The sequence below is a fragment of the Nannobrachium achirus genome (assembly GCF_963921795.1).
Source record: "Nannobrachium achirus genome assembly, chromosome: 10".
Taxonomy (NCBI): domain Eukaryota; kingdom Metazoa; phylum Chordata; class Actinopteri; order Myctophiformes; family Myctophidae; genus Nannobrachium; species Nannobrachium achirus.
In genome coordinates this window covers 48,215,911-48,229,493 of record NC_137819.1, presented here as the reverse complement: position 1 = coordinate 48,229,493, position 13,583 = coordinate 48,215,911, and the positions used below count along the sequence as shown (strand labels likewise).

Genomic DNA, 13,583 nt, shown 5'->3' with positions numbered 1-13,583 from the left:
GTACACTGTCAAAGTTAAGGGGAGACCTTCAAATTTCAAAGTTTGAGAACCACTGTTCTATGGGATTTACCGACCCCAGGTGAGTCCCATAAGTGCTGACGATCTCTGGCAATCCCTGCCGCACACCTGCTGACGGACAAAACGGAACAGGGAGGACACAACACAAACTCTCTCCACAGTCTGGGGGCTGAACAGACCAGTCATTCTTAGTCATTGAGATACACACGACCCGACAAAACCAAAGTCCTTTGTCGTATCCTGGGTTCACTGTCACACAGAATCCATCTCTCGTCGCTGTTCCTCGGCCGTTCCCATCGCTGCGTTCCCTTTCCTTCTCTGTCTGGACTTGGAGAGATCAAGCATAGGTCTCCCCCGTTTTTAGTGCCACCAGCTCAGAGTCCTCTGCGTGGCGCCCATTCAAGTGGTCACCACTGCAGTCATGGTGGTACATGAAAGCGGGCACCTCGCTGATTGAGGTGGCTGTGTAGGTAGAGCGCATGGAGCAGTGGTCTCGCCGCCTCTGGCCCCACTGGGTCTTGCACTGCATCCACTGTCTCTTCAGAGCGGCCTGGACCTTGAAGGCAACACAGATCAAGAATGTGTCACACAAGATACAAGATACAAATGACCAGTCTACAGTGTTGGATCTGTACATAATGTACTGTACATTATACAGATCCAACACTGTAGTTCAGGGGTCTTCAACGTTTTCAGGCCAAGGACCCCTTAGCTGAGAGAGAGATGAAGCAGGGACCCCCTCTACATATTGTATAAATGTGTGAAGCAGATTTATATAGATTTCATAGACTTGTTTGACAGCACTGTCATCAGTCTATGTTGGATTCGTGTTTTTAGTTAACTTGACCTTTCACTATGTACTTGGTCTGCTCTTTTTTTACCTCTACACCAAACCTATTTGCCGAAAATAGATCGGCTATTTTTGGTTAAAGTTCTCCTCAGAATAGGGATGTAAGGGTTCAAGTTGTTAATTTAAAAGAATGATCCTATCACAAAGATTTGGCCCCCCTGTAGTAACTCTGAGGAGCCCCTTAGGGGTCCCGGACCCGGACCCCCTGTTGAAGACCCCTGCTGTAGTTCATTGGTGGTTGCATCTCTCCTTTCCGACATGTCTCCATTAAGAAATGTCTCCATTCCGACACTATGTCTCCATTAAGAAATGTCTCCATTCCGACACTAACCCTATACCTAACCCTAACCCTAAACCTAACCTCTATGGAAGAGTTGCCACTCCGACAATAAGAAGTCAATGTCGGAGTGGCGACATGTCGGAATATACAGTATCACTCTGAATTGAAACCACTGCAAAGTTGGATATACGTACTGTATGAAGTTAGAAGCTAGATATATTAATAATTAAAACAATCTTGGAGCAACTTGAAAATACCTCTTTGAATTTCATGAATGGAAAACCAACATTCATGTATATGAAGCAGAAACTATATCATGTATATCACCGATACGTGCTCCAGCACACCAGGTGGGGCTAATGATCGTCAGTGTCACAATTGTATAAAAAGACATTGTTTCCTGCTTCCTGCTATACTGAAGAAGACCTCACGGTCGAAACGTCTATATTTTTTGCTGTTTTGCTAAATAAAAATTGGGAGCTACAGAGAAAGTGAGTGCGAGCTATTTTGTTTGTTTCTGGAAAACCAATAACAAAACCCTGAAGATTGTCGGGTGAATTGTGTGAATTCCAGTGCCCCAAATTGTATTGAAAACATGTGGGCTATGTTGTGAGAATTGGGTATTTTGAATGCGTTTCTTAAAATGGCAAGCAAATCAGAGTGCTATAGTTTTTAAAGAATGTCTTGGAAATTCTATAATTCCATTACAATGCTACATTAATTACTAAGGGTTTATGAGGACAGAAATTGTACTGAATACTGGGAGATATTATTTGAGATGGAACACTTGATGAAACAAATGCAGCATGAAAGTGTTATATCTTGCTGGTGTAATGCCTGATACATTGTGGAGTAACACAGGCTTTACTGAGTCTACAATGAAACCATTGAGGAAACAATGCAGGTCTGTGCATTATGGCCCACCAGAGGGAATCAAGGGGGACAAAACCGGACATTTTTATTATGTGGTTGGGGTAAACAAGCACTCTCATAATAATTAATGTCAAGGTCCCCTTTATGTGTTAATATGTAATAGCAATAGATTATATCTCTGCTGTCCAAAACTAGCTACCTCCGATCGAAATGTTCATTTTGATATTATTTTTTTTTGTTGGCCGAAGCGCTTTTTACTGCTTCTCGTTGGTTCAATATTTTTTTAACCAACACACAGACGTAAAGGGTGTTCATTAGCACATTTATGAAAGAAAAAAAACAAGTTAGCTGGTTTTGGCCCGACAGCAACAATATTCATTAATATTAAATCAATGTATATTTATTGATATATACACTCATCCACTCATTCATAAAGTTTTATTTAAATTTCAATATAATTTTTTATTCCTATTCATCTTGGTCTGTTTCTTAATTTGTCCTTTGGAAACAACACACAAACAGTTTAGGGCACTAACTGCCCTAAGGGGTTCTGGCTGCTTATACATGAGCTAATAACTGGCCCATGTTCAAAATATGACGCATTTCCGTCCTTATCGCCAACTATTTGCTTTTACTAATAGCTCCCAGTCCCAGCCACTCACTATCGCTTAATGGATGTCTGCATTTCTATCTTCTTATACAATGACACAACTCATTCAATCATGACCCCATTACTCTATGACTAATTCCATGAACGGCATATTTGCTATGTGAGTCTCTCCAACACAGGCTAAAAACTCTACTAAACTATTAAAGATTCAAGTTTTTTTAAGTATTTCCTGACCCTAAAACCAATTTCAAAACATCTGAAGATGTAACAATAAGACGTCTTGTTGTCTCGTCTAGCCAGAAAACTATTAACATCTGTTAGGCTAACATATGCCACCCAGAAACAGACAAAATGCCTGATGTAATCATACACCACACACAGAGGGGACACTGCTTTGAGGAGATTCTCTGGTTGAAAGCATCCGTCAAACAAATTGGTCTGCACTCTACGGCTGCAGTCACACCATGAGCAGGGTTTCGTGTCTGAATCATGTCGAGTATGATCAGTGTCAAGCAGTTGCAGACAGACAGGGGCCTTGAGTATGAAGTTAGTAAACTGGCACATGCAGCCCAGTGTAGTTTTTTTCTGGAGTTCTATGTACAGTAGGCACTAACACTATTTCCCATCAGTGTCAGTACTGGGAGCCGAAACGTCACCATGTATGTGGTGTTCCCGATTTGGTAAATTGTGTCAGCAATATTCTGTTGACCAAGTTCAAGTTTGGCTAATGACAGCCAGATCTATATGGCAGAAACAAATACATCCCTTTTCTCCCTTTATTTGGAGAATGATGTAGACTGGATTGAATGCACACTGCTAATAAAAACGTGTGTGTGTGTGTGTGTGTGTGTGTGTGTGTGTGTGTGTGTGTGTGTGTGTGTGTGTGTGTGTGTGTGTGTGTGTGTGTACAGTATATACACACACATGTGTGTACTTTTTATATATATATATATATATATATATATATATATATATATATATATATACACACACACACACACACACACACACACACACACACACACACACACACACACACACACACACACACACACACACACACACACACACCGTATACACCCATATATATCAATGATACACCAGCTCTGGACTCCTTAATCGCTGCCCTCCACACTCTCCTATCTAACATCAGGGTCCTGAGCTCTGCAGTGTTGTTAGCTAAGATGTCGCGTTGCAGTGCTTCTGTGTAGGTGGTGAGCTTCTTGCCATTCCTGGCTGTGTCAGTTTGCTTGCCTTTGACACTATGGGAGCCAAACCAGGGCAAAGCCAGGAAAGGCAAGTAGCATTATCGTTCGTCAGTGTCAATGCTCACATCATTACGGTTATAGCTATCTGTGTAGATATCATTCTTGGAGTGGCCCTTGATAGTCTGATGTCTCATCTACTGTATAATGTCATCAGCAGTGAGCTGTTCATTGTTCCATTATTGGACATCTCCCACCTAGTGTGCCTTGTGCCGATTGGCCTTTACAAAAGGCCAAATGCCCTGTCAAACATCAAGTGTCATTTGTTTTCCAAATGGCATCAAAGTGGAAAGCACTGCTGTAGTTGCTGTTGTTTTGTTTTGGCACCGATACTCAAATGGAGATACATGGAACGTTTTAGCAGAACGTGTTAATATGCCAAGTGTGAATAGCACTTACCTCCCCATTGAAGAAGCAGAATATTGTTGCCACCAATAAACCCTAGAGAAAGAGTAAAAAACATAGTACATTACAGATGTGTCATATACCGTACAGTACCATGGGAAAAGCATTGGATGTCACGTAACCCCAATTTGATACCCACTCTTCTTTAAAGAGGTGGTGCCATAGTTTCGTACTTTTTTCTGTTTTGTCTGTGTATTGTCTGGAGTTAACATTACTCTAATTGACCCCCAGTTTACCTGGTAGTTTTCAATATAAAGCCTTATGGGCTCATGTAGGATAAATGCACAAGGCTGTGACCAGACAATGACATTATTGATTCTGGCGTAGTCCTTACCTGGTAGTGCATGACTATGTGCATGATGTAATCGAACACCTCTCCAGCCCGGTTCTCCGGCCTCCAGGGAAAGATGACAAACTGAATGCCCAGAAGAGGCACCAGGATCAGAGTGGCTCGCACGGCCTTCATGTACATGTTGGACTCTGCCCGATGGGTGTCTCTCAGCTTGGTCACCAGCACACGCACGATGTTCAGCAAGAAGAACAGGTTTACCTGATGTGAAAAACACACAGGGATTATATAGTCTATATACGTATAGTCCATACATGGGCAAGGTTAATATTGGAATACTGATACGTTTAAGCTTGTGTTACAATTCAAACCATGCAAACATGACTCACTCCAATTATTCTATTCTAGATTAGTAGTTTAATGAATAGTATTACATTTGTATTGTCTTTTACTATTTTTTTTATGTCCAATGTATTGTTAAGTTAACATAAGTATTGAGATAAATAAAAAAAAAGTTACTTTTCAGGATTCCAATTCATAAGTGGCAAAAGATTATTCAGTATTACAGTTGAAAAAAAAATAGACGATCTACAAGCTTAAAAATCGCAACGTGCTTTGAACTTGTAGATCATCTACTTTTGCCAGTTTTGTGTGACATAATAGAATGAGGAAGTAGGACATTAATTCACGAAATTCACGAAAAGAGATCAAACCTAATTTGGTGAAGGATCGTAAAAAAAAAGAAAAGAATCATGTCTCTGCAACGAGCCAGATGTTGTCAGTTGCACTGGCATACTTGCTGTAGGTAAAGTATGTTTCAGGCTTACATAAAGCAGTGAAGTGAGCAGACTTACGAGTAATGCTGCCATAATTGGTCCATGGACCACATAGAGAAGATGGGTTTCTACACTCATCCAACAACTGCAGAGGGAAAGGAGGGAAAGACATCAGTCAAATCTTCCTACTGCTTAGCAGATGCCCACACCCACACACGCACGCACGCACGCACGCACGCACACACACGCACACACACACACACACACACACACACACACACACACACACAATTTGGGTTGCTCGTACATTAATTTTGTCTGTCGCAGACATGCACGTGCGTAAACACTCCAATGTTTATTTAGTCAACTGTAGGGAACATTACTCACTTGTCATCGAAATACTTTTTCCTCGCCACTGCATGGATGGAGGCAGGCACTAAAGGAAATCCTTAGAGGAGGGAGAAGATGGTAACCATATGATGTTTTCAATATATTCATAAAGTAATGTAATGTTATAGTCACACCACTGATGCTTGGCAACTTATTATCTGGTCTTACCAATCCTTCATAATCCTTCATAATCCTTCAAATAATGTTGCCTGTACAGGTTGTAACAATATGATAATACGTTGACTTAATTGTGAAATCTTCATTTTGCAGCATTCTACATTCTTACAAATGCTGAAACGCAAACAAAGGATAGACGTTTGGCAAGCACAGGTTCCTCATTCCTCATTACAGCAAGCATCAACATTCCAATGTTGTTGTTTGAAGGCTAACAGCAACACTGCATGGGTCATTTGATTTCATCTTATAATACTGTGTCATTTAAAATCCTGTCCATAAACAACTTGTCCCTTTAATTTGAGCCTAGGCATAAACATGTGAATCTGTGCATGGTCCATTTTCAGACAGCAATGAGGCCCTGTGGCACACAGCCAACTTCTGTAACTGACTGTCTACTTGTACAGGGGACAGGGCTATCACGATTACAACATTTAGGTTGACAATTAATCAGTCACACAAATAATTGCGATTAACGATTTAATTGTATTTAGCATTGACATTTTCAACATATGAATAAAAACAAATATTTCTGTTTGCCTTTTATATTTCGTAATAAGCCTTCGAAACAGCTGATTGACGATTATGAAAAATAATTGCGATTATCTAAAATCATTCAGATTATCTCAAATAATTGCGATTAGGCGATTGCGTAATAATTGTGACAGCCCTACGCCTGTACAATGCACATGACCCTTGCGCAGAATGTGCACCCTAAGGTTATCCACTCCATCTTTAATAATGATTGCCAATTCAGTTTCGTCCTCCACTTATTAGTTTTATTCATTTGAACATGTGAAATAGTGAGCAATGAGAGGTCATACCATATAATGCTGTCAGGGGTTTGAAAAATGTGAGATTGAATGGTATGAGTGAGTAGCCTTTTTTTTTTTGTCATTCACTAAATTAGATCCCAGGCTGTCAACAAATTGAGCTTGAGCGACCGAGCGCAGAGCAAATGACATGAGTTCAGTGTGATGAAATACGACAATGCAGGCGCTCAAGGTTAGGTTAGGACGAGATGCTTTCGCTCACATGGCTCATCATGTGATGCAAAAGCAAGGTTATACGAAACGTTATATCACAACTAAATAAAATAAAAAGGTGTGTAGAGCAAATGAGCATTGACCATCATATAGCAGTAGTAGTACTACTACTACTACTAATAATAATAATAATTTGCGACCGTTTATTATATAAAAACCAGCACATCTTGTCTGTAAAGTCGTAGTCGTAACTAGGGGTGTAACGATATAGTAACTGAATCGAAAAATCGATTTTAATTTGCAATGATTTACTATATCGTTTGCAAAAGCATATATCATACCGTTTTGGCTTTGTATCGTATCGTTTTAAAATGCAGTAATTGGTATCGAATCGTTTTGTATTGTATGAAACTATGATTGATTGTATGGAAACTAAGTATTTATGCTTTGTATTTGGCAATTATAAGAGGGAAAATGAAAAAGAGGGGTCTAATTACTTTTCCATTCCATTATAGCTACTTTTGGTCCATCGATAAATGTGTGTAATCTCTGTGTTCATGTCAAGGTGGGTTTGTCCATATGTGTTGAAATATAGTGTCCATGTATTTGCTAGATACAGATCACAGCGTTTACTTCCATAATAATAGATTGTTTACACGTTTTACACAGATACAATTTCTTTGTTAAATAGTTACTATATCGATTTTAAATCATTGAATCGAATCGAATCGAATCGAATCGTATCGTATCGCCGTGAATGAACCAATATCGTCCATGTATTGTATCGTTAACCATGTATCGTGATGCATATCGTATCGTTGTTAAAATGTATCGTTAACCATGTATCGTGATGCATATCGTATCGTTGTTAAAATGTATCGTTACACCCCTAGTCGTAACGCCACAATATCAATGTCACATTGTTGTCACAGGGATATCCAGGGTTTGATCTACAGACATTCCATCCCTGTCCCTTGTATGCCCATATGGTGATCCTTGATGTACAGTTGTACAGAACAACATTTTTCAGTAGAACCGCTGATCCAACCAATATGCCCATAAAAGCGGACAAGGACTGAGAGACAGATACTGACACGCACTGAAGCATGTCTGGGGTCTCACAGCACACGTTGGTTCTACAGACAGGGATCTCCATAAATGGGCATAAAAGGAATTGTAGGCCTATGTATGATGTCAGACGTCATAGACGTCATACTGTAGGACTTTCACATAACGAGTAACCGAGTAAACATGTCTGGGGTTTCACAACACATGTTGGTTCTACAGACTCCAACTTTTGCACACGGATCGCTCAGAATTTTGCCTATGTTCTTAGATGCTTCCTCCTCCGTTACTGTACATGCACAATGTACAGTTGTATGAAACTTTTTTTTTTTCTTTTTTTAGAGCTGCCGATCCTACCAATATGCCCATATCGGTTGGATATGGGCATCTCCATATATGGGTATCAGGGATCTCCATATATGGGTATTGGGTAACTGGTCCGATATATATTAATAATGAATTCCGTCCTGTGCGAATTCCGTCCTGTGCGACCTCGTCCTTTAGGGCAAGCTCGCTTTTGCCCTTAGGTGTCTTACTGGTAATAATAACCAGTAAGACTCCCTAATCGGGAGATAAGCGACCGTTGGTCGCTTATCTCCACAAATATCACAACCTCCACCTCTCACGTCATACGGGTAGCCATAGTTACACCTGGAATGTTGAATCTCCATATATGGAGATAACCTACGCATCACACAAAGTCTGACCTCACCAGCCCATACTTGGGCATGGACGACTTATATCTCCATATACGGAGATGGCCATATATGGAGATACGATGACATCACAGAGTCCACAGCTGATGATGTGGCGTGATGTCATACAATAAACAAACAAGCCCTATATACTGATGCGATACGATGACATCACAGAGTCCACAGCTGATGATGTGGCGTGATGTCATACAATAAACAAACAAGCCCTATATACTGATGCGGAGATATGAGCAGGGCAAAGGTGTGACGTGTGACGTGTGACCGACCGACGGACGGACGGCCGGTGGAGGTTTTCATAGTAAACTGCTCCCTGACGGTCGCAATAATATTTTTCATGAATTTTCTTCGCACAGTGAAAAATATTGCCAGAACATGACTATGGTCCATTGTTTGATGTGCGTCTTCAGGCATGGCATGAATGACTCACCCCAGCCCAGGAGGTAGTACCAATGAATGACTCACCCCAGCCCAGGAGGTAGTACCAATGAATGACTCACCCCAGCCCAGGAGGTAGTACCAATGAATGACTCACCCCAGCCCAGGAGGTAGTACCAATGAATGACTCACCCCAGCCCAGGAGGTAGTACCAATGAATGACTCACCCCAGCCCAGGAGGTAGTACCAATGAATGACTCACCCCAGCCCAGGAGGTAGTACCAATGAATGACTCACCCCAGCCCAGGAGGTAGTACCAATGCAAGTGCTGCTCCTCTGCGAACACGGCAACCACGATGAGAGTGTGCAAGTAGATCCCTTCACAGAGCATCCAGAAATAGTTGCATCCCAGCATGTACATGTGAAAGAAGTGCAAGACTTTGCACCCAGCCTGGACAGATTTGAGAAAGGACATTGAATAGATTGAGTTTATGGAGCAGCCGTACAGCTAATTCCATTCCCTGCATTTTGCTGTTTACATAAAAGGATATTTCTTCACACGCTTATTAGTGTTGCCCGATCCCGATCACGTGATCGGATCGGCCGCCGATATGGCCGTTTTTATAAGATCGGAGATCGGGGGAAAAAAAATCGAAAAAAAAAAAAAAAGTTTTTTTTTTTTTTAAATATTTTCTGGGAGTACTGAAAGTTACAGGTAAGGTGAATGCGATATGAAATGTAAGCTTACCATAATCACAGTAATCCTTAATCATTTTCAATCATATTCAAGGGCTTTTGGAGAAATGAGACAGACAGAGCACTGCAGAGGGAAGGTGATTGTGTCAGACTCTGTGTACAGCTGGCAGCTGATGCCAATAAGTAGTAATTGGCCCCTTGCTAATGGATCAAAGGAAGGCAATTATGTCTCTCTGCACTGTCAACTAGCTCAGTGGTTCTCAACCTGTGGGTCGGGACCCCCAGGGGGGTCCTCAAATTATTTTGGGGGGGTCCCCAGATGATTAACTTAATGTGCAACATTGTTTTCTCTCTCAACAGTAAACAAATCAACATAAAGTTTAAGTGTATAGAGGGTATCTGCACATTTCGAAAGTGAAAAATTAAGGACTTTTTAATACCTCTAAAATGACAAATTAAACATTGGCCAAATTGTCAAATATTAAAGCCAGAAATTGTGAAAATAGCCGATCTACATGCTCACAACTCCTCGCGTTGCGAGGCGTTGTGAGCATGTAGATCTGCTATTTTCACAATAGAACCGTGTTATACAAAATATACTTCCTCAACTCTTCAGGGTCGGGGGTCCCCAGTTAAAATATGATTATTTTGGGGGTTACGGCCTGAAAAGGTTGAGAACCAAGTGATAGAATTAATAGAATTTTTTTTTCTTCTTAATGCCTTGCCAAAAGATCGGATCGGGAAAGATCGGGATCGAATCGGAAGCAATAATATTTGATCGGTATCGGATCGGGAGCAAAAAAACCCTGATCGGGGCATCCCTAACGCTTATACATCATTTCATGCATAGAAAGAAATACATGTTACATTACATAATATATCAATAGATTCCAGGAATCTTTGTCTGTCTGTCTGTCTGTCTGTCTGTCTGTCTGTCTGTCTGTCTGTCTGTCTGTCTGTCTGTCTGTCTGTCTATCTGTCCTTCTTGAGAACCATTCATCCGACTGACACTTGGCAGGTGTATTGCTGAGGGCCCTAGGTCTAGGAAGTGTGAAGTCGCTCAGATGAGCCGTTCTCCAGAACTGACCCAGCCAGTTCCGAGCTGCTGCGCTTCTTGCGTGGCAGCTTGCGAACCGCTCATCCAATCAACTTCCCTGGTGGGTGTACTGCTGAGGACCAGACAGGGAGTCATGGAGGACCACTGATATTAAGGCCCCTATTACATTAAAACGGGCTTCACTATAAACGTAATGATTTATAGTCGTTTGTGGGGGGTCATTTAGACGAAAATGGCGTCTTCGGGGGGTGAAACCGTAACAAAGTGAAACCCCCTTTGAAAGTGGAAAAGGTGAAAACGCTTTGTATCTCCCGCTTTCATCTAAATACCGTAAACGCAGCAAACCACTGAAAATGATAAGATGTGGGACGTCCTAGGGCTGTCACGATTAGGAATTTCTCCAGATGATTATAATTGTCATACAAATAATCGGCGATTGATATCGTCTTTTTCCCCCCCTTCATTTTATGCCACTATGATAAATAGCTTTGAGCTCATACTCATACTGTACCTTAATGAAGAGCAATTTAATTGCTTTTTAAACATCAGTTCAGTGGTGTAAACTGTAAAGTAACTATTAAGTACATTTATTTGCTAACGTTAGCCCTAATTTATACCAGCTATTTGAAAATAGCCCATCTACAAGCTCACAACACCGCGTCGCGGTGCGTTGTGAAAATAGCCGATCTACAAGCTCACAGCGCGTCGCGGTGCGTTGTGATAATATCCGATCTACAAGCTCACAACGCGTCGCGGTGCGTTGTGATAATAGCCGATCTACAAGCTCACAACGCGTCGCGGTGCATTGTGAAAATAGCCGATCTACAAGCTCACAACGCGTCGCGGTGCGTTGTGAAAATAGCAGACCTACAAGCTCACAATGCGTCGCGGTGCGTTGTGAAAATAGCAGACAACTGCAAAAATAGCCATTATCATGACACGATCCAACATCTATAGCTCGTCGCCGTCTGTGTGTAATCATCATCATCCCCTCCATAAGCTGCAGTAAAGGCATTGACTCCAGTCCTCTGTGTTGAAACGAAACGTGAAGTGAACGCCTTTTTCTGTATCGTATCATAAGGAATAAATATAGTCCCGGGATGTGTATGGTACATGTGTCTGTTCCGACCGTCTGGAACAAACTTTTTAAGCATTTTTAGTTAGCCAGACAGCCAGTCTGCCTGTGCAGTGTCGGCAGTGCGTTGTGTTGACTGACTGAGGAGGACTTCTTTGCTGGCTGCTAGGAAGTAGAACGGAACTTGGGCAGTGCGGTCATGGCGACATGCGCCACCTAGCGACCTGGCATGCAAATTACCGCGTTTAGGGACAAATTGCGTTTTCATCTAAAGACCACATAAAAAATGAAAACTAAACGGCTCTTAGCTGTTTACAGTGAAGCCTGTTTTCATCTAAAAGGGGCCTAAAATACTGTGCGACAAAACTAATTAAAAACCGACTCATGTCGAAGCCCATGTAGGTCCTTTTCAACGCTTTGCTGCATTCAACTTCGTTTGAAATTCCTCCGACTTAATTGCAACTGACTGAAATGGTGCCACACTTAACATTTGTGAATAATTCACTAGCTTACTAAACAAGGCGCTACAGTATGTGTAGTAACCCTTCCTTTTCAAAGCACTGTCTGGGCTGCAGTGACCAGTTACACTTTGGCCAATCCACTGCAGTAGTTCATAAGTACAACCTGATTACCTTTCTTCTGAAAGAAAACAGACAAGCCATTTGACATATGGTGGAAAAGGGGATATAAATTTGTGATGGTATGAGCTGTCATTCCTTGGACACACTGGGAGGAGGGGATCCCAGTAAACACTCCACTGTAGATGTGCCAGACAGATTTGGGTGAACGTGACTCTGAACGCTAGCGGTAGCGCAAAAGGGGGAAAGGAGCCCAGATGCTGGAACCTCCTGTCTCTGAGATGATGCCGTTTCTGGCCAAGACATCATCCATACAAGCTCTACTTTAAGACCTGAGGCAGAGTCTACAAGTGCCTTATAAATCAGTAATTCAAAACACTTTCAAGCAGATGTACAAGCTCGGGTACCACGGCACCAAGTGATGATCTTGTCCGGTCGTGACATATTGTGAGCTTGTAGATCTGCTACCTTTGAAAGTTTTTTAAAAATGTAAGACATTTTATGGTATAAAGTGGCTGTATGCTAGCCTAGGGTACATTGGATTTTGTATAATGTATGCCAACTTTATATAAACCTATTCCTTGTTGTATATTTAAAATCTAATATTTAACATCTAATATAATAATATGTTTTCTTAATTTAAAAACTATTTGGAGTGAAGGGTTTAAAAGCTGATATTCAATCTACCAAATACTGTGAACTTGGTTGACAGCCACAATGTTTTAAAAATGAAAAAAGAAAAGAAAAAGGGGAAAAAAAGATACCTGTCAACTGTCCACCCCAGAGCTCTTTGATCGTTATGATTTCCATAAACTACTAATAACAATAACCGTGTAAATTTAGGATAACTAGTCCTGACCTCAAGGCATTCCAAAAGACAGATTTATATCTTCGCCTTAGCAGACCCTCGACTTCCAAAGAATTCACTTCTGAAATTCAGCATGACGCGTGGCAGCCTGTCAAAATCACTTGACAGAGATATCGAAAAGCACTAAAAGGATGAACGCTTTGTGCAATATCTGGTACAAACGTGACAAAGCACATTAAAACAGTTCTACTGCCAGATTTATTATTTATTTATTGGGGCTGGTGCCAGCAAAAAGCA

At 41.3% G+C, this 13,583-nt stretch overlaps 1 protein-coding gene across 1 annotated transcript in view; it reads right to left on the bottom strand.

Moving 5' to 3' along the window:
- Positions 1 to 355: 355 nt before the first annotated feature.
- calcr (calcitonin receptor) overlaps positions 356 to 13,583 on the bottom strand; it is a gene marked incomplete at both ends in the record, with an annotated part of 34,606 nt that continues 21,378 nt past the window's right edge. The window contains 6 exons of the mRNA XM_080735554.1: positions 356 to 574; positions 4,296 to 4,337; positions 4,636 to 4,851; positions 5,445 to 5,511; positions 5,754 to 5,814; positions 9,370 to 9,523. Of these exons, the coding sequence (XP_080591680.1) occupies positions 356 to 574; positions 4,296 to 4,337; positions 4,636 to 4,851; positions 5,445 to 5,511; positions 5,754 to 5,814; positions 9,370 to 9,523 (759 nt within the window). The remainder of the gene's footprint in view (positions 575 to 4,295; positions 4,338 to 4,635; positions 4,852 to 5,444; positions 5,512 to 5,753; positions 5,815 to 9,369; positions 9,524 to 13,583) is intronic.